Here is a 20,517-nt window from a genome sequence, read left to right on the forward strand (position 1 = left end):
GCCTCCCAGGTGAAGCTCATTAACACCCGCGCCACCAGCCTCGCGCCGTTCCCTCACGGCTCTCGCCCGCCCTGGTCGCCACACAGTGGTACTCGCGTTGATCATGCAAACGTTTCACGGTTTTGAAGTCTAATAATAATGGAAGTCTAATAATTTATGGTCTCCACAAAGAGCGAGTCATGAGCCACTATTTGAACAATCCACTTATCCAGGAAGTAAGTAGCCATTTACCACATTGCATCCATTCATACACTTGTAGGATTGTGGGGATGCTCGGCCATATGGTCCACCTGGGATGAATGTCCAGTCCACGACAGGGCTAACATTTTTGGATTGTGGGGAAACTCACGACAACCCAGGGAGAACATGCAAACTCCATGTTCAGCTGGGGCCTTCTACTTTCTTTCCCTCAGCCCTAGTCACCATGGCACACCTAAGTTTGATCCAGGGGGATTGTCTGTAACATGCCCATAGTGGCATTTTATAGTGACATTGTAGGACACATTCCTTCCTCCAGTCCCTGAGATAAATGTCTGTCAGCATCTACTTTCATTATCCAGCAGCACTGTCTGCAGTTCTCTGTTGCCTTAGCAATGTAATTTTGTTACCGTTACTGCTGGTTATTCCTACAATTATAAATACAATTGAAATCAGAGCACAGGTTCTCTTGGAGATGTTGCCTGTCTATTGCGATTTCTTTGTTGCTCCGTTACATATTAAGGGCCAGATTTACTAAACAGGGTAAATTAGCGTGAAAGCGCAATTCCAAAAAATGGGACTAGAAAGTTCTATGTGTGATGATCTGACGACGCATGAATTCAAGAACAAAGACGCAGCTGGATCATTTCCATAATGACCAATGCAATCCAAAAAGAGCAGCGCAAATTAGCATCTGGTTTAAGACGTATGCTTTTTTTGGGTGGTAAATAATGGCGCAGATACAATTAAATTAACTAGCACAAACCTTAGTAAATCACCTTGCATGGTTAATTTTAATACTCTCCTCCCATAAATTCTGAAAAAAAAACTTTACAAATGCATACAATAAATAATAAAAACCTATTCAGTGCTAATTTTTCTGAGCGTGTCTTTAGTAAATCCTGACAGTAGTTTTTAACGCCAAAAGAGGGTTTGTGCTCGCACAGGCAGTTAGTAAATCTGGCCCTAAAGCTCTTGAGCTATTGATAGAAGTGATGGTGTGGGCATGTTTTTTGCCCCCTGGCTCCCATAGGCGCATTAAACTGGGTTCAAGATCCTTGAGTATTAATTTCCTGACTTTGCGAGGAGAGTTCCCCAGAGGTTCTGGATGGAAAATAAGTATGTGCTAATCCTGACAAGATGGAAATTGGGCTAGGTCTTTAAGGGTTTGTTTATTTCAAGAGGCTCTCTGTAATTGTGGTTTTTCTTTGCTGGGTTACGGTGCCTCTGCCATTAGGAAGGCCTTCACCTCTTACATTCAATCAGAACGACTATAGAGCTGCTTTTTTGACTGATCATAGCAAAACACACTTTACTCTTTATGGCTTAAATAAGAACCACAGAAACAGGTCAGTAAAAACTCCTGCTACTGTCAGGGGAGAGATGTGAGCATGCACACTAAATATGTCAGCAACAAAACAAAAAACAAAAAAAAAAAAACAAGATTTTGATAAATGAGGTCAATGAATAAGCAGAAGAGCATGTTCTGGATTATACCCTGATCAAACCAGCTGAGCCGTGTTTTACAAATCCTGAACATGGGTGTATGAGACCAAGTCGAGAGATGCCAGTTTCAGCTCTTTGAATCTGCAGTTCTGCAGTCACGATACCATTTTTTCAGAACCAATCCAGCCCCGATACCAGAAATGAGTATTGGCCGGTACCGATCCCTATGCGATACAGCACAGTTTTTTTCACTTTTTTAATTAATAAATCAATGTAGAATTTCTGTACTTGTGTGTGTGTGTGGAAGTGATAATCACTCTAGCACAAATAGTTTTACTATTTACTGCACCATGTTATTATTCTACTTATTTACCTATAGCAGGGATGGACAACTCCGGTCCTGGATGGCCAGTGTCCTGCAGAGTTTATCTCCATCCCTGATTAAAAACTCACTTGCCTATAACTTTCTACTAATCCTAAAGACCTTGATTAGCTGGTTCAGGTGAGTTTGATTAGGGTTGGAGCTAAACTCTGCTGGACACTGGCCCTCCAGGACCGGAGTTGTCCATCCCTGACCTATAGCGTCATTCCTTCAGTGATCATCAATCAGAAGTCTTGTTGCACATTCCCAGAAAACCGCTTACTTCCATGTTGCAAAGTAAGGTGCACAGGGACAGAAAGAAGGGTTTTGTTTGTGTCTCTTGTCTCTCATGCTGTATGTGTGGGTTCATGTGTGTGGGATGTGGTAGCATTAGCATGTGTGGGTGATTGTGATTAGCAGTCCACTGACTGACTGTTGTACAGAAATTACACCATTACACCGCAGCAGATAGTTCTTAATTCATGTCAATAAATTTGTATTTACTTAATGCTTTTTATAATACATATTGTTTAAAGACATGCATTAATGTCTTAATAGGCGGCATGGTGGCTCAGTGGGTAGCACTGTCGCCTCACGGCAAAAAGTTCGGGGTTCGAGCCTTGGCTTACATCGGTGAACACAGTCCAAAGACATGTACTTTAGTTAGGATTGGCCATAGGTGTCAATGCCTGTGTGTGTATGTGAGACTCCCAAGCCATGGGGAGGTTTGGGGAAAGACCTGGCAACCTACCCCAGAAAACACATTGCCAAGAATATTCAGTCTCTTGCATATGTCGAGAATACGCCATACCATTGAATCACCAAGAGTCGGATACGACTGAAATGGTAATCTTATATTAATGTCTTATGCCAGGTTCAGACTACACAATATCAGCCTAATTTTGGCATAATCCATTTGACATAGGGTGTTGTGTTGATTCGAAATCGACAATGGGCGTCGGGACGAAGGAATCTATAATTTTATCTTGTACAGTGTGGCATAGTTGATGACAACCAAGGGGCGCATCCGTGAAGCTTCATGACATCATGACAGAAAGACTAGCATGTTTAATTTTTTTTTTTTTTAGACCTCCATGATGGTTCTGTCACATCTTTGACATTGATCAATAGGAGAACATAAGCTCTTCCATACACAGCTTCCAAACATGGTGAAATGAAAGAGAGACAATGGTATTGGTGCTGCTAGGTGAAATTATGCAATGGAGGAAATGTTTGTGGAGCTAGGGCAGCAATGCTTCTGCATGTATGATGGTATGACCATGACAAAGCGAAACAAGATAAATGCTGGCGACTGAGCAGAGACGCTTCAGCAACCCGGCGAGTGCTGGAATTAGCATTATGCTATCATTCATTATATTCTCCTTCGCCGATTCAGTAGCCATTGTTTATTTATGTTCATGTTTCCAGAAGTCATTCGTTAGTTCCACCTTCTCGATGACATCACGCACGTCATTAATAGGGCTGGGTATTGACACAAATTTCAAAATTCGATTCAATTTTGATTCAATATTAATTATTTTGGATATGGGAACAGTACATGGCATATTTTCAAGGGAAAAAAATCTCTCAAGTCTCAACTAATGCTGTAAACTATACATGGGAATCAGTTCTGCATTATAATATTGAAGGTTAAAATTAACTGATTTGTATTCAAACACTTAAATTAGTGGAAGTTAAGGAAGTTTTTATAGTAATTAAGTTAACATACTAACTTTACAATTATGTAATTATATTTCTACTCCAATTAATTTTTTGAAACATTATTTAAATGGTGGCAGTTATAAAAACTTGACGGATTTATTCAAGCATACATTAAATATTGAAGAACATTAAAATATAATAAATATGTAATATTTTGCATATATTTAGCAAAATGCTCCTTTCTAGAGTTCAGTTTTATAGCTGACTAATGAGTTATGATCACTGAATATGGTTTTCTTGAGGTTTTCTTTGTGACGTTAGGTGACATTGCTTTCAAGCTGTTTTATTTAGGTCTTTTGTGGTTGAAACACTGATTGAGCTATTCTATTAGACAGGATTCGGATTTTGCTAAGTTTTACTGTATCTTTCAACATACCTTTGGGTGTTCATTCATGTTTATTTCGCGCTGCAACTGGTATTTGCGGAGGGGATGATCAGTTCATTCGTGCCTCGCTTTGCCACCTCTCTTGAACTGAGGCGCTAAAGCGATCTGTCACTCCATATTAAACGGCGCCGAAACGGTTATTTTTTTAATTTGATAGAATTTGAAATCTGAGACTTTGTTTCATGGCAAAAGTAACAAAGCACAACGTTTTTTTAGATTTATTGGATGGGAGGAGTGCTACAATGTTCTATTCATTCTTCAACTGAAAACAGACTAGACTAATCGATTCTTGGGATTTAAGAATCAATATCGGTTTGTAAAAATGAGAATCTATTTTTACAAAATCTATTTTTATTTTTTTTTAAACACAGCCCTAGTCATTAAAAACGGCAAGCATTGATTTGTTGGGAAGAGCAACGTGTAGTCTGACATGTTTCTTTTCCATGACACAACAAGAATTTAGGAGTCAAAACCATATAATCTGATGCATGGACTATCGTGACAGACAGAAATATTGTGTTGTCTGAGTCTGGCATTACAGCCCACAGTGAGAAAGTCAGAGGCAACTGTGGCAAGGAAAAAACTCCAGTAGATGTTTAGGCAGTGTCGGGAAAGAACCTGTGTGGGGAGGGAGCCCATCCTACTCTGGCATTGCAGTGAATTCATGTTCTTCATGTGGGTTTCTCGAGAAAGGCAAACACTGAGCTCTCTCTTCACCTCGTTTCATTTCTCATTGCTGGAGAAAGCAGAACTTTGATGTCTCTGTGTTTGTCACTTGCATGATTTTGAGGGGTTTTCCTTCAGCTGTGTCAGTACAGTAGAGCTGCAACATGTGCGGTTCACCATATCTTTCCCTCAGACTCTAAGAACTTACAAGGGTTTTTACATTGTTAAATAAAGAGTTTCTTTTCAAATCAACCTTTAGAGATCTAAATTCATTTTGAGCAGTATGTGTCTCATGTTTTTCTACATAATTGGTGATAGTGTTTTAGGGTCATAAACTTTCCTTTTGAGGTTGAAAAAATAAAAAAAATTCCAATGTGGTTTTTAGTGTAAAACTTTTATCACATGGAAATACTTGGTTCCCAAAATCTGTATGTTTTGTCTCTTTCAGTAGTTGAATTAATACAGAAAATCTAGTTGAATTAATGTAGTAATCTAGTCTAAAGCATTCTACACATTTGTAGCTTCTAGTTTCCCTCTGAAATCTGCTTGTGTTATATAATGTAAAGTGTATAATGCGATCTCAACCATGACCATGATTGAGAGCCACCGTTTTAGGTAAATATATGTAAATATCTGTTATGATTTACTGACCTCCACATCTTGGTTCATGCTGTCATTCATCCAGGAGGGTTTAGCTCCTGAATGCTCAATAGGTGGTGATAATGTGGGCGGCCATGTGTCACCTCATGGTTGTGACTTAATAAACTATACATCTTAGTTTTATTAAATAATCCTAGTGGTCTGGGGACTTAATTAAACTGAGTTTTGAATGTTACAGTAGAAAAATATTCAATTTCACTGTATGAACCATTTAATTTCAAGAGTATTTCAGAAGGATTATCTGTTGTGTGGTGATGAGTGGTTGTTCTCGGCACCCTCACAGATGGGGTATGAATCTGTGATGGGTTGCCATGGCTATTGGAGGATGCTGTGAGTGAGATTTAACAGTCACATGGTGAATGAAAGTTTGTGCGGTGATTGAGGCGCTTGGCTAGAGAGCAGCAAAGCCCATTTCTGTGATGCTGAAGGCTAGTTTGTCGGTCTACTGCGACTCAAAAGGGTTTTGATTGAGTTGTGCATTGTCTTTTGGATCATTTTGAGCCTCTTGAGGACATCTGCAAGTATTTACGAATCTTTTTATTTCCTTGTGCCATTGTGCTTGGTGTCTTTTGCACGTTTGGAGCAGTTTTACTCTTGATCTTTTACAATATTATAGTGCAGGAAACCAGGCCTGGTAGGAAACCAGGCCTGGTTGTTTCTTTTCAGAAATCTGTTGATGTATGTATGCTTGTAAAGTGACTGCTGGGTAATATTGTGTCCTATCGATTCTGTTCACAATCCTTTTGTTCACTAATCTTTAGTCATTTCACCTCTGTCAACTTGTAATATTTTATCACTACAAAATTGTCAGAGCATATATAATATATATATATATATATATATATATATATATATAATTTCTTCTTTGGTTCAGAGTAAGCCTAGGTCACTGGCTGGAGAAAATACAAAGAAAAAAACATATTTTTCCTTCTCATTTTCAGTGCCTGACGACCTCACGCCTGAGGAGCAAAAAGAACTGGAAAACATCCGCCGGCGAAAGCAGGAGCTGCTGGACGACATTCAGGTAATGAAGAACTGCCATGAATTTTTAATGCAACTCAATATTCATAAGTCAGTCACACTTTATATTATATTACAATATCACACTTGAATTTGAGTGGCTTATTCATTATTGTTTATAATAATCTACAGTTAGTATATAACAATTTGAACATTTATTTTAAAAAGTCAGTATTTTAATCTGTGCATTTAATCACTTTATGTGAAGCACTTTATAAAAATATAAAACAACAAAGCAGTATTTGTGGTATAAAGTAAAAACTGGCCACTAATTCACTAAGTATGAACACAGTTAGTCCGAAAAGGAAATGACTCAAGCTGACAGGAACAGGGCGGAATTGTTTAAAAGGACACTCATACATGAGCCAAACACTGATCACTTTCAGCTCTACTACTAGAACACTGTCAAATGGATTTAATCAGTCATGGTGCTGACCTCTAGTATACTATATACTTACTTAAAATTCCTTTAGTTTTCCATGGGAATGTATACTTTCCTAGCACACTTCGTTTACATTGTTAACAATGTAACTGCCCATTCCAAACACAATTTCTACATGTTAAGGTCTTCTGAAAGAAGAAGTTCTGTTCTTGAGGCAGTTTTCCTTTGGGAGGACGAACATCTGAGGAATGTGGATTTGCTTTGGTTTTGGGAAAACAGCCTTTTGTTTGCTGGTGAATTACAAACGGGAAAAAAAACCAAAAAACAAACAACCTTGAGCTTGACAAACACTTGAGAGTGAACTTAACCACCATACAGCTGGTGATGAAAGTCAAATGAATATGAGGAGGGAAAACTCTTAATCGTGTGACCTCAGGACCAGCCCGGCTCCAGACCGTCACTAAACTCTTGGCAGAAGAGACAAGCCTGTGTCCTAACCCCATTAATCTCTCCAGAGACATGGTAAAATAATCCAATTTTCTTGTCTCTAGTCTTTACTTTGGAGCCGTTCTCCAACTGCTCTCTTTTAATGTCATGTATATCAAAGAGAGCAGTCTAGAGCAAACGATTCATCCGCTGGAATTAGATTTGAGCCGTTAATGTCAGGCCTCGGTGAGGTAGGACAGGACACATGCAGAGAGTGCCACGATACTCTCTATCTTGTAGTAGACCTTGGATCTGTCTCATAACTAAAAAAGAGAGAGAGAGAGAGATTATCCAACTGTTAATAAAACATTCACTACTAGTCTTAAGAGATATAACCAGTTTAGATGGAAAGGATCTCAAGCTGACTAGTTGGAAGACGTCACTGTAGCTTTACTCATTAATAGACATGGTACTTCCTTGAATAGAAATTCCAGCACAGCGTTACAACAACCATAATGAAATGCCTCTTCACAAAAGATAATGCTTTACAATGAACTCTGTTAGAGACCTACATGGCAGTGTATCTGTTCAATAAAATAACCTTACTCAACTGAGTAATAAAAACACAATTTCTGTGTCGCTTTTACAACATTTCAAATCTCTTAGTTCTCGTCATTTGTGTTAAGTCAAGTTAATGTTGATTCTTGTTTTATTACAAGCTCTGTCGTGTTCTCTTTTTGCCAGCATACTTTCTTCTGTTTGGCGTTTGTTTAAAACTAGAGGTTTGAGTTTTAGCTGCTCCATTTCAACCTTTCTAACCATCTTTTGCCACTCCCACACCAAACACTCATCAAAGTAGCTAGAGCAACTTTTCTCTATTTAAGGATATGATGAGACACTCATGGGAGAGAGACGCATCTATGCAATTTCCCGCGAAAACCACATTTTGGAAGAAAGATTGATGATGTGACTTATTTAAATTTTGTTCATGATGTGACTTATTTAAATTGAGTTCATTTTGAACAAAAAAAAGTATATATAGTGTGTATATATAGCTTACATTTAGACAATAACGGAGAAGCCTGCCTTTATTGGCTAGTTTTGTTGTTTAATGCAGTATTTCACTTTCATCGAAGACAGAAAATTACCTGCTGCTGAAAAATTCCATTTTAGGCCAGAATGTTTCTTGTTTGGGTCACTATTTCACACATAACACAAAGCTAAACATGTGAGTCTTTGTTTTTGTTTCATTTCTCATCTGTTTCCACCACTATGGTGTGGTGTTATTACCTCGGAAGTCTCATTTGATTTAAACCATTTCATGTCTCATCACAGCGTCTGAAGGATGAGATAGCTGAAGTGACCAGTGAGATTGAAAACCTGGGTTCCACTGAGGAGAGGTGAGTCCCCTCACAGACTACACATACACAATTAATTTCCACTGATGTCACTTTATGAGTCATGTGTGAGGTCAAATCTGCCTAGCACCTCAGCATCTAGCTGCACAATCTACTTGAACCTCAACTCATCAAACATTTTATTGGAATCTATTAAACTATTCAAGTAAATTCAAGTGACAGTAGGGAATTTCCAGAGAACTGGCTGAGGTAACACTGTTGCAGAGATTGTAGAGATTCTAAAATGATTCTGGTATTTAAACAAAATGGAACTCATTCAAAATCCGAACCAAATTGCGATTCCCAGTACCATTTGGGTTCAACAAGACCTGTTCAATGTAGTAGCTGTTTTACTTTTGGATCCATCAGCCAGAGATTATGAAGGATTCAATATATGAAATAACCTTAGGAGATCTTTTGTAAAACAATACAAAAAGTATAAACATCAGGAGTTCAGTCTATTAGCTACTAATCATCATAATTTTCCCTGCAGGAAAAACATGCAGAGGAACAAACAAGTGGCAATGGGTCGCAAGAAATTCAACATGGACCCCAAAAAGGTGATTAAGCAGTCTCTTAAAGCATATTCACTGAATGAATTCTATGTGTATCATTTGTCTTAGAAGCTAAACACATTGAATATGTGTCTTTGCAGGGGATCCAGTTCCTCATTGAAAATGACCTTCTGAAGAACACCAGTGAAGACATCGCACGGTTCCTCTACAAGGGTGAAGGTCTTAACAAGACTGCAATAGGAGACTACCTAGGAGAGAGGTGTGTGTGTGTGTGTGTGTGTGTGTGTGTGTGTGTGTGTGGTTATTGCTGGGCCAGATAAAGGGCCGTTCACACTGACATAGGTGCTCCAGGCTGACCGCATGTTCTACAAATAGTGCCGTCAGCACATGATTTGGTAGCACCACTTGTGGCGATGGCGTCACAGGCCTTTAAAATAGAAATTGAATGGACAGAAACCAGTAGTAATAGTGATATTATTATTGCATCGCAGCAATAAGTGCAATTACAGATAATATTGCAAATTACATTTTAGGTTTTAGGGAAATCTAAGTGCTTTGTCACTACTGTATCTGCAGTCTAACCACCTTTGTTTCTTTAAGGCATGGTCACATTAGTGAAATTTCAGTGAATATCATAGGCAAAAAGGTCCATCATCCACTGTCAATAATGGGAAGTTTATGGGAAGTTATGGGAAGTTCTACATTGCATGGATTCCTATTGAAATGACTGGATTCAGAAGAATCCAGAAGTGTCCAGAAGTGTCTGTCCAAAAGTTTGGTCTGTTGCTTTGGTGTTGCATATTTGCATTATTTAAATACTATCTAATTAAAATGTGAAATAATAAAATATCTGAAATCACCAAAATGCATATCACAAAATAATTCGACTTCAGATGATTGAAGCAGTATTAGATTCCTTAATCCACCATCAGTAGAAACATTAGCTTAACCTAATATGTCAACTGGTCTTTCTTCTAAATTCCTGGAAACCAGTGACATCTTCCCACTGTGATTTGCTGAGAGACAGGAAAATGGATTGTTTTGTAAATCCCATCTGCATCTGTCTTTGATTATCCTTTTATCCTGACTCTAAGCTCATTAGACTCTTCATATTTAAGGAATGTTGACTCAAACAGGACTGAAATTCAGACATTCGTAGAGTCATGTTATTCTAGTTGACTGGGCAACACCTAGTTGCATCTACGCAAGAATTCCTTTTTTTCCCCCCTCTCGGTCATCCTGGATTTCATTGCCTCCGCCTACTTGCTTTCTGTTCTTCCTCGGTCTGGGTGTGGCTGCTGAAACAGTCAGGAAATAGAGAGCAGTGCTGTCGACAACAGCAGATCAGATTGTATCTCTGAGCACTTCAGCTCCTCTGTTAGGGAGGGGGTCTGCAGTGCTTTGTCCCATGAGTGGACTGTCACCAGATCACCGGGAAAGGGTGTAGAGAGGACGAGATCGCCCTCATCCCCATGACGGATATCACATTCTCCACTTGCAGAGGATGAATGTCATTATTTCGAAAAATGATGCAGTAATGAATGATCTCATATCCACTTTGTCTTGAGTAAGTCTTGGACAAGAGGCCACACCAGTGATTTATATATATATATCCACACACAAGTGACAAATTAGCTCATCCTCAATGCTGTAAAAGAGCAGTAATTATTCAAAAATGTCTTCTTTTTTGTTATACAATGTCATACAATGACATGAATGTGGTTACAAATGACAGAATATTTAATTGTGGGTGAACCATTCACATATATACATTGATGAACACATACAAAGAACACATCAGTATATGGGTTTGGAACGACTTGAGTCTGAGTAACTGATGACAGCATTTTTTTAAATGAACCCTTTAAACTTCAGTTACTCTGATAAAGGCCCTTTCAAAACATTATCGATAAAGATAAAGTTCTAAAAATCATCCACACCACAACTGTGATGATACTGGCTCAGAAAACTATATCATTGGAATCACTTTTTCAGTTTGATTTTTTTTTTTTTTTTCTCCCCAGCTTATAAACGATAAAAACATTGACAGCCAATCAGAATACTATTTAAAGCATTTAAAGTGACAGACAACAAAACTGCAGTGCTCTCTTATAATAAACAGGGCTGGGTTTCCCGAAACCTTCTTAACTCTACGTCGTTCTTAAATTATACCTTAAGCTGTACCTTAACGTTAATACGTGTTTCCCGAAACGTTCTTAGTTAAGTATACCTTCTGTAAGTCATACTTTCGTAAGGTTGGTCTGGACCAGTCTTAGCTATACCTTATCACTGTTTATAGTCAATACGAATATAATTCTGAAGCTGTAATACACCCAGTGTTCGATTAGGATTATGGCAAAGAATAAAATGCAAAAAAATTCACTGCTAAATTCAAATGTGCTTTAGCGCTGATCCAGAGACAGACGCGCGCTCTGCGCTTGTCATGTAACTTAACAAAACTATTCAGTGTTTTTAACCTCATCGCGCTTTATTTTAGGTTTCAGACATTTAAATACACATTTGAATTAAGTAGGCTACTGCATAAAAAAAAGACATTTATAGTTTGTTAAATTCAAATTACACTGATGTCTACGGAAGCTGCAACAATAACCCTTTTTTCATATTTGATATGTTTTATTAATATCAGATACACATTGTTTATGAAACAATAAAGTTTACTCCATTCTTCTCCCAGTTCACCGGCCACATACTTTTATGTATTTCGGGGAAGATTTCGTATAGGCTATCCGACAGCTCTAACTGCCGTGCAAACTCATCGCGTGACAAAACACATTCACTTCCACATATTTTACAATCGTAAATTCATGATATAGTTAACAAGTTTGTGAATATTAAAAAAAAAAAAAAAAAAAAAAAAAAACGATATAAACGAGATACCTACATGTCTGTCAGCTGCATGACGCGTCTCCAAGGAATTAAAACTTTATTCTAAATAAAACTCACGCTGATGGGAGCTCCGCGCCCCCAGAATATAGATAAATTACAATATAGATTTAGTTTGCAATTTAGATTACTTTTATAACATACCATGAGTCCTGATAAATGCAATTTCTACTTCTGAAGTGCTTATTTTTATAAAGAACACTGATTTCTCACATAACGCAGTGAAGCAGCGACTGTATAGATTGAATTATCGATTCTCGAGCCATCGATATCAACCAATTCAGCACCGCCACCATGGACAGCACCTGGTAACGTGGCACTTAAGAAGATATACCTTAAGCAACCTCCTAAGGGATAGTTCGGGGAACACGCCTAGAAACGGTACATCTTCAGTTAAGGTCTACCTTTAGAGTCTTCGTAGCGCGCTAAGAGACAACGTTATCGGGAAACCCAGCCCAGAACTTTATCGTCCGTTAGTGTGAATGCTATTGTTATCTTTTATTGTTATCGTTCTTGGTGTGAAAGGCCCTTAAAGGTGCAGTAAGTGATTCCTGAGAATCATTTGTCGTTTTGAATATTTATGTTTAAAATCAACCCAAACAAACACACCCCATGTCTGCTGCATGATGCTTACCACTTCTATTTTCACATTGTTCAACAGGGATGACTTCAATATCCAGGTCCTTCATGCTTTTGTGGAGCTGCATGAGTTCACAGATTTGAACCTGGTTCAGGCTCTCAGGTAAAAGATGTAGTTTTTAATAATTATAATAAGTATGGAAATGTTATATTTGAGACTTACAAAATATCTACTACATTTGCCATAGTGTTCAGTATACAACCAACACAAACTGCATTTGGGTACATTATCCCACAATGCAGTTTGCTCAACTTGACCTTTCATTTCCAGTGTAATGTGTGATATCAGCTGTGATTTGAAATATACTACTTGACTTATTGTTTGGCCAGACCACAAAGTTTGCAACATACAGTAATGACAACAGTATAGCATACTGCTGTTTGAAATATTTAAAGTGTTTTTAAATATACCAGTATACCGTATATGACTAATGATGGTACAAAACATTGGCATTTCATTGTATCATAACATAACATAACCAATGTCATTTACCAGAAGATTTTAATGTAATTTAATCTTATTGGTTGGTGTTCAGGTTCCTTGATTCAGATGCACACACTCATACGCACCTCTCTGTGAATGTCCTGGTGTAGTGCGTATGTTAAATATCATTATGATGTTCTTCTCCACACAGGCAGTTTCTCTGGAGTTTCAGACTTCCTGGTGAGGCACAAAAGATTGACAGAATGATGGAGGCGTTTGCCCAGCGCTACTGCCAATGCAACCCGGGAGTCTTTCAGTCCACAGGTGTGTCTACTTTACATTGTAGTCTGTGTTCAGTGTTTAGTGTTCAAATGTGCTTTTATAACATTTTCAAGAAACATGAACCGTGTTTTACCAATACTGCTTTCCCTAGTAATGCTCACGAATTGAGAGCTTGAAATATCAAATTGGGCAGACACTTAAACAATGCATTTAACATAAAATAAATGTAATTTACCAGTAGCCTATATTTACGACACAGTTAAATGAAAATGTTACACACACATGCATTTAGACCTAATGATTGTCTTGCTAATATACACACCCTTTAAGTTCTCTCTTTGGCCTTTGATTCTCTTACTTCATGGATGTTCTTATCATGATCCACAGTCCTCATTAGCATTCATCCGCATTATGAGCATGAACTATTTCAATAGCCAGTGCACCTTTTTTTAAAATGAGTGTTTGAAAATGCTATGATCAGATGCTGGATGTCAGTGTGGATGGTTGTAACAAACAGCATTTTTTTGCAGACACATGCTACATTTTGTCCTTCGCCATCATCATGTTGAACACCAGCCTTCACAACCCAAATGTCAAGGACAAGCCCACAGTAGAGCGTTTTATCTCCATGAACAGAGGCATTAATGAGGGAGGAGATCTGCCAGAGGACTTGCTCAGGGTCTGTCTCCTCTCACTTATGTCTGTAGATGGATTATATTGTTGTGTTTGTATTATTGATGTAGCACTGTATGTTATCTTTGTCCCTTATCCCGGACGAGCCCCCAGTTTATGACCTAGACCCAGGTTCCTCATTCCCAGTCCTGGAGAGACACTTTCCAGCAGGGTTTAGTTTCAAGTCTAATTAAATGCAACAGGATCAACTAAACACCGTTTTTGGAATTACTTAAAACACAAACAAACACGCCCCTCCCTTCATTGCTCCATCCCCCAAAAAATGAAGCAAAAAAAGAGAAAAAAAAGAGATGACGAATGAATGACAAAGAAGAACAAAAAATTGATGTACAGTACACAAGTATATACAAACAATGACACTTAAAACTGCCCTCTTACTATAGCTAACATTTTAACAACTGCATGTCTTGGTTCTGTGAAAAATAGCAAGATGATTAAATTATTAAAATGCAGAGTAATAAATGAGAAGAACGAGCAGAACAGAATAGCAGGAAACGGGGAAAAAAACATGTTCAGAAAAGAGCTTTAATTACTATGTTTACAGGAATATGTAATGTAGGTGGAGTGCGTGTGTTCATTCATCTTTTGAAATTCATGGTCTTTTGCTTTGACTCATTCAGAACCTATATGACAGCATCAAGAATGAACCCTTCAAAATCCCTGAGGATGACGGCAATGACTTGACGCACACTTTCTTCAACCCGGACAGAGAGGGCTGGCTGCTCAAACTGGGTGAGTGGGACTACATGAGTAAACGGCTGACTTGAGACTCATGTCTCACTTTTGTGATGATCGCACTGCTCTACACCTACATTTGAATAAGAAATGTCCTGTCCAAACACATGCTCTGAGAGTGAGATTCAAGGCTTACACACATGCAGACTCACTTCTATAAGCTCATCCGATGATCCTCACAACACTTCCACATACAGTAGCACATCTTTAACTCTGTTTTCTTGATGGATCACTATCTCCTCTCACATCATAATTACACTTTATGATCACAATAAATCAGCTGCATGACTTTGAACACATAATTTTAATCAGGTTAGATGTTGGGAATCAACATCCCAAGCTGTCACTGTCATGAGAGGTCTAAGAGAAACTGCACATAAGATGGACACTCTCTCTCTATATAATGTATTATAAATCTTTTCATAACATTATTCGAAATAGTTTCCCTTTGTAATCTGCAATATTTTCATAAACAGTTTTCAGGAATTTCTGTATAATGCATTATAATACTTAATATTCATGGTTAAACCATTAGTGAGAATAATGCATTATAACATCTTGAATTATAATTAATTATATTCATTAAAGGTATATCCATGAATACTGTAAAATGCTGATGTTTCTATGTTTATGCGACAAGTTGCTACATTGCTTAGCAGCTCTAAACTTCCTACAGTTATTTGAATTATTCGGATTCACACATGTAATGATTTATTGAAGATAAACTGACTTTTACCACAAGTAAAGTCTTATTGCTTTGATAATTTTTCTTAAAATATTCATGAGAATAAAGGCCCATTCACACCAAGAATGATAACTATAAAGATATATTTCTAAAAATCGTTCTAAATATAAAAGAATAGCAAATTATACACCAAAGCTATAACGATAACAATATAGAGAAACGATCACTTTCAGAATGATTTTTTTCCAGCTTGAATGATAAAACACAGACAGCCAATCAGAATCCATTCTAATTTAAGGGCTCGCGCATTAAAAATGGCAGATGTTATTGCAGAGAAGTTAATCGCAGAGGTCCAGAAAAATCCATCGTTTGACAAGTCAAACCCCCTTTTCAAGTATAGGTTAAAGAAAATGGATGTATGGAAAACAATCGGTCATACCCTCGGAATAAATGGTGAGAAGTATTAATGTTGAGATCATTATGCCAGTCTAGCAAACAGTGTAACATAAAATTACCTCAGGTATCCAGCGCTAGTTTTGACAACATTGCCTTGCTTTCTTTGAAGTTGCGGTGAAAAAGACCATGCGCTGTTTTTATTCCACTATATTGACTTCGTCAGCTAAATTCACTGTTAGATTAGATCGATTACACTAGCTATCCACTCAAAACATAGCATGCTGAGGACATCTGCTGGTTAAAATGTGTAAATGCAACAAGAACAGCAAAACATTTTGTACACTTTGAAACCGCAGTGCTTTGGCTTAGAATAAACAGACCGTTATCATTCGCTGGTGTGGAAGCAAATTATCAGTATAGGTATCTTTTTTGTTATCATTCTTGTTGTTAACGGGCCTTAAGGTGTCTTATTAATGTAATATAATGAATAAAGATGGCCTTAGAGCATTATAGAGGCTTCAAAGGATGTTACCAAACCCATGTCATGTCAGCTAATGATTTATGGAAGGAATTTCCATTTGGGATACTATAGAGTGGCAATTAACAAAAAGAAGTTCAAATTCAGCTAAATGTTTAGTGTTCCTTCCATCTTATAATTATGTTTGAAAATAAACATAATTGACACAAATATCACTCTCTACATCAGTAATGATTGGAGTGGAATGGATTTGCAATATAAGTATCATAACAAAGTAAGTTCTTTATTGTTGTACTACATGCTTATCAGTATAGACCAGGCCTAAAAGGGTCTGAAAAAGAGACATTTTCCTTTTCTGCATAAATGGACATAAAGTGTGTTAAATGATTGTGAATTGAATGTCTGCCGATTCTAGTGTACACTTGTACTTTCATCCCCTGTTTTATTTTTGGAGCGGTCCTCTGTAATTCACAGTACTTTCTTTGATCAGAGAGGCAGCGTGTGGGGAGTATGATTTCCTATTTAATTTAATTATTTTTGTTTCCTTTTCTTCCTCGTTTGTTTGTTTGTTTGTTCCCATGATTTTGGCTGTTGTCTTTCCCTCAGGAGGTATGTACACCTGCTCTTCCCAAACAATCGCTCATCTCTCCGCTCTCAGGTGCTTTTGGTGATCAGCCTTGCTTCCTGTCCCCTGTTTCTGTTATTAGCCACTGTAGGTTCATTATTTTTCCATGGGGTTCGTCTTTCCATGAGTTTACTCTAGTTTTTACATGTTCCTTCATTTGTTTGTCTGATGGCTCGTTTTATCCATCGAATCAGCGATTCGTCCACGTGCCGCCCTGTCTCTGTATGGTGGCGGGTGCTTGGTTTTTGATTTTGTGACCACTGTATTGAAGAGCACCTCTCTCTGTTTGATGTGGTGTTCGAAATGTTCTCTCTCTCTGTGTCATTTCCACTTTGGGAGCTGCAGTATTTTCTGCTTCCTCTCAGTCTGAACGGAGCCCTACAAACACCAATGAAAACAGCAACAGAAGAAGATTAAATGTATAAGATTAAAGGATAGTTCACCCAAAAATTAAAAATCTGTCATTGTTTCCTCACCCTTGCATCGTTCCAAACTCATATAACTTTTCCTGTGGAACAGCATCTGTCCTTATTTAGATTCACTGTGAGTAGGGGTGGGCGATATTTTGGACTGTAAAACGTTTATGACCATGCAGTCATGCAAATTTTATCATTTTGCATGCATTTTTAAGCCTTTCCCATTTAAACACTCAAGCTATTTTAAACCATTCAGGCACAATAAGCCATGAAAGAGAACTCAATTTGGTACTTGTGCGTTGTCAGTTTGTTTGCTTCTTATCGTTCTTGAACAGCAGATACACACAAGCTTATGTCAAAAAATTCCCGCCAGATTGAGTATCCTTGTAAATGCAGTCAGTTATTTCTCGAATAAACTTAAGCATATATTGTGTCATTGTGCATTGTGTACTGTGCATTCGGTCTTAAAGTGACAGCAGCCTAATAAACCTGCTGCCATCTATGTAAATCAAACATAGTTCTTAAAGGGGTAGTTCACCCAAAAATGACAATGATCCCATGATTTACTCGCCTTCAAGCCATCCTAGGTGTATATGACTATCTTCTTTCAGATGAACACAATGTTACGTAAAAAAAAAATTCCTGGCTCTTCCAAGGCTCGTTCCATTAAACGTAATATTAGCGAATTGGTGTTGAGAATTATGAAGTTTCAATAATATCTAAAATTTTGATGTCACAATCTTATTTCAGGCAAAATAACTAAATATCTTGATTTATATCGTAATAGTGAAATAAAATTCTTAAATATCATATTATAGGTTTTTGCTCAAATCGCCCACCCACGTTTGTATGGAAAAGAGCAGCTTGGACTTTCTCAAAAAAAATTTTCTTTTTTTTTTCCCAATGAAAGAAGGAACTAAGGAACAGAATTATGACAGAATTTAAATTTCTCTGTGAACTCTTCCTTTAAAAATTATATTCAGTCATTTTACTGCTAATGGTTGAATGTCTGGAGTGAACATTCAAGTGGTGTTTGATCTGTCAGAAAGATGAGTCAGAAAACTGCATCTGGACCAAAGACTGCTATTCTTCATGCTGTACGAAAAATGATTGGTGTGTGTGTGTGTGTGTGTGTGATGCTGGACTGTAGCGCTGAGGAAATTGTTTGTGTGTGTGTGTGTGTGTGTGTGTCTGGTCAGATCGGACTCACCACTAGGATGCTGGGTGAGGGTGGGTTTCATTTGATGTATCAAATATCACTAAGGCTGATACCAAAATAAAACCATATCTAAAGTGTTCCATTTACTTGAGAATTAGCATATACATCAGCATACATATAAAACATTATCACACTCTAGATTAGGGTCCAATTCTCACTATTAACTATGACTTTTGCCTCAATAAACTCCTAATTACTGCTTATTAATAGTTAGGTGGGGTAGGATTAGGGATGTAAACTAAGGTCATGCAGAATAAGGCATTAATATGTGCTTTATAAGAACTAATAAACATCCAATATCCTAGTAATATGCATGTTAATAAGCAACTAGTTAATAGTGAGAAAAGTGTTGTTTCCAAAAATTCTAACAAAGAAAAGAAGAAAATTCTAAAGACGTGGAATTGCTGTAGCTTCCTGTTGTCATGTCAGAGATGTGACCAAGAAGGCCCATCCATCACCCAGCCCCGTATCAGTGTCAGTCTGCCCAGCACGGCCTCCTCACTTCCCTCTCCACAAATCTCCTCCCTCTGAGAGACATTTCTGGACGGGGCTTCTGCTCTGCGACCGCACCTGGAGTGATCATTAATCACGGCCGATGACTCAGCCAATCAGCTTGCTCAGAAACTCTCACCTGCTGTAGTGCTCTGATCCGTGTTTGTTTTGTTTGTCGCTCATGCCAGTACTCGAATACAATGACAGTCTGTTGTGCAGGAGGATCAGGATCCTGTTCAGCAGAAAAGCTTTAGGGTGGTTGACATGCCCTGCTTGTGTGCAGTGCTGTATCATCTAAAACTAATTTAAATAACATTAGGCCTGTTACGATCATGAATTTTGCCCTGATGATTTTTTTTATATTTTACTTTGGAACTGTTAAATATGCCCATATGATTTTCTTTACTGCTCCTTTTTTAATATAATATACTATAATAAACAGTCAAATGTTTGGAATAATTAAGATTTTTAAAAATGTTTTTTAAGGAAATCTCTAATTTTCACCAAGGCTGCATTTATTTGATATAAGTATATTAATATAATATTATTACAATTTGAAATAAGTATTTTCTAAAATGAATTTATTTTAAAATGGAATTTGTTACTGTGGTGGCAAAGCTAAATTTTCAGCAGCCAGTCACATGATCCTTCAGAATAATATTTTTTTTTAGTATTTTCATTTAAATTTAAATTATTTGAATTGCAAAATGTGACTGAAAATTAAACTGCACAGTTATCTCAAGTAATTGCAATTCTATGAAATAACCGCAATCCTACAACTAATCAATAATCGCGACAGGCCTAAACAGCGTTTTGCTAATTATTTCATAGTAATTATGCATGCAGATTTTATAAGTTCATATTCGTTGAGAGACTTCATAGGATATTTGTACAGCACTTTTGCAAATTAATTCATAAAAATACACTGCAAAATCAGCTACAATTTGGGAATGCTGAATAAATGGAAAAATATATTTTCCCTTGTGTATATATAATTTTTATTATTAATATTGATTAATATATTATTAAAAAATGTCATGTTATGCATCAACTACCATGACACACAGTTGCACTATACTGTCTATTCATTTTAAAGGCATCTCCTTTGCCACTGTGATCAGGTTTCCCTGCAGAGGAAACAAGGGTGGCAGAGGTCATCCTCGGATCACTGAGCGCCATGTTTAACTTGCAGTCCCTATAGAGAGGGCCATGGGAAAATGAGTGAAGAATGTGAGCTTAACATGACATCAGAGTCTGTCAGCAGATTACTAACACAGTCTGTTATTTAATCAGGTGGTTAACATCATTAGAGAGCGCTGAAGTGATAAGTTTGCATCACACTGGTTCCCCC

The 20,517-nt window shown here is 37.5% G+C and overlaps 1 protein-coding gene across 3 annotated transcripts in view; it reads left to right on the forward strand.

The window, feature by feature from the left end:
- cyth1a (cytohesin 1a) overlaps positions 1-20,517 on the forward strand; it is a 59,711-nt gene that overhangs the window by 33,189 nt on the left and 6,005 nt on the right. For 2 of the 3 annotated variants that reach the window (XM_067382800.1, XM_067382799.1), the window contains exons 2-9: positions 6,380-6,462; positions 8,602-8,666; positions 9,157-9,223; positions 9,319-9,437; positions 12,744-12,824; positions 13,357-13,469; positions 13,958-14,106; positions 14,741-14,853. In XM_067382800.1, the coding sequence (XP_067238901.1) occupies positions 6,380-6,462; positions 8,602-8,666; positions 9,157-9,223; positions 9,319-9,437; positions 12,744-12,824; positions 13,357-13,469; positions 13,958-14,106; positions 14,741-14,853 (790 nt within the window). The remainder of the gene's footprint in view (positions 1-6,379; positions 6,463-8,601; positions 8,667-9,156; positions 9,224-9,318; positions 9,438-12,743; positions 12,825-13,356; positions 13,470-13,957; positions 14,107-14,740; positions 14,854-20,517) is intronic. The other variant, XM_067382798.1, reaches the window with a different exon arrangement.

This window comes from Chanodichthys erythropterus, chromosome 3 (assembly GCF_024489055.1).
Source record: "Chanodichthys erythropterus isolate Z2021 chromosome 3, ASM2448905v1, whole genome shotgun sequence".
Taxonomy (NCBI): domain Eukaryota; kingdom Metazoa; phylum Chordata; class Actinopteri; order Cypriniformes; family Xenocyprididae; genus Chanodichthys; species Chanodichthys erythropterus.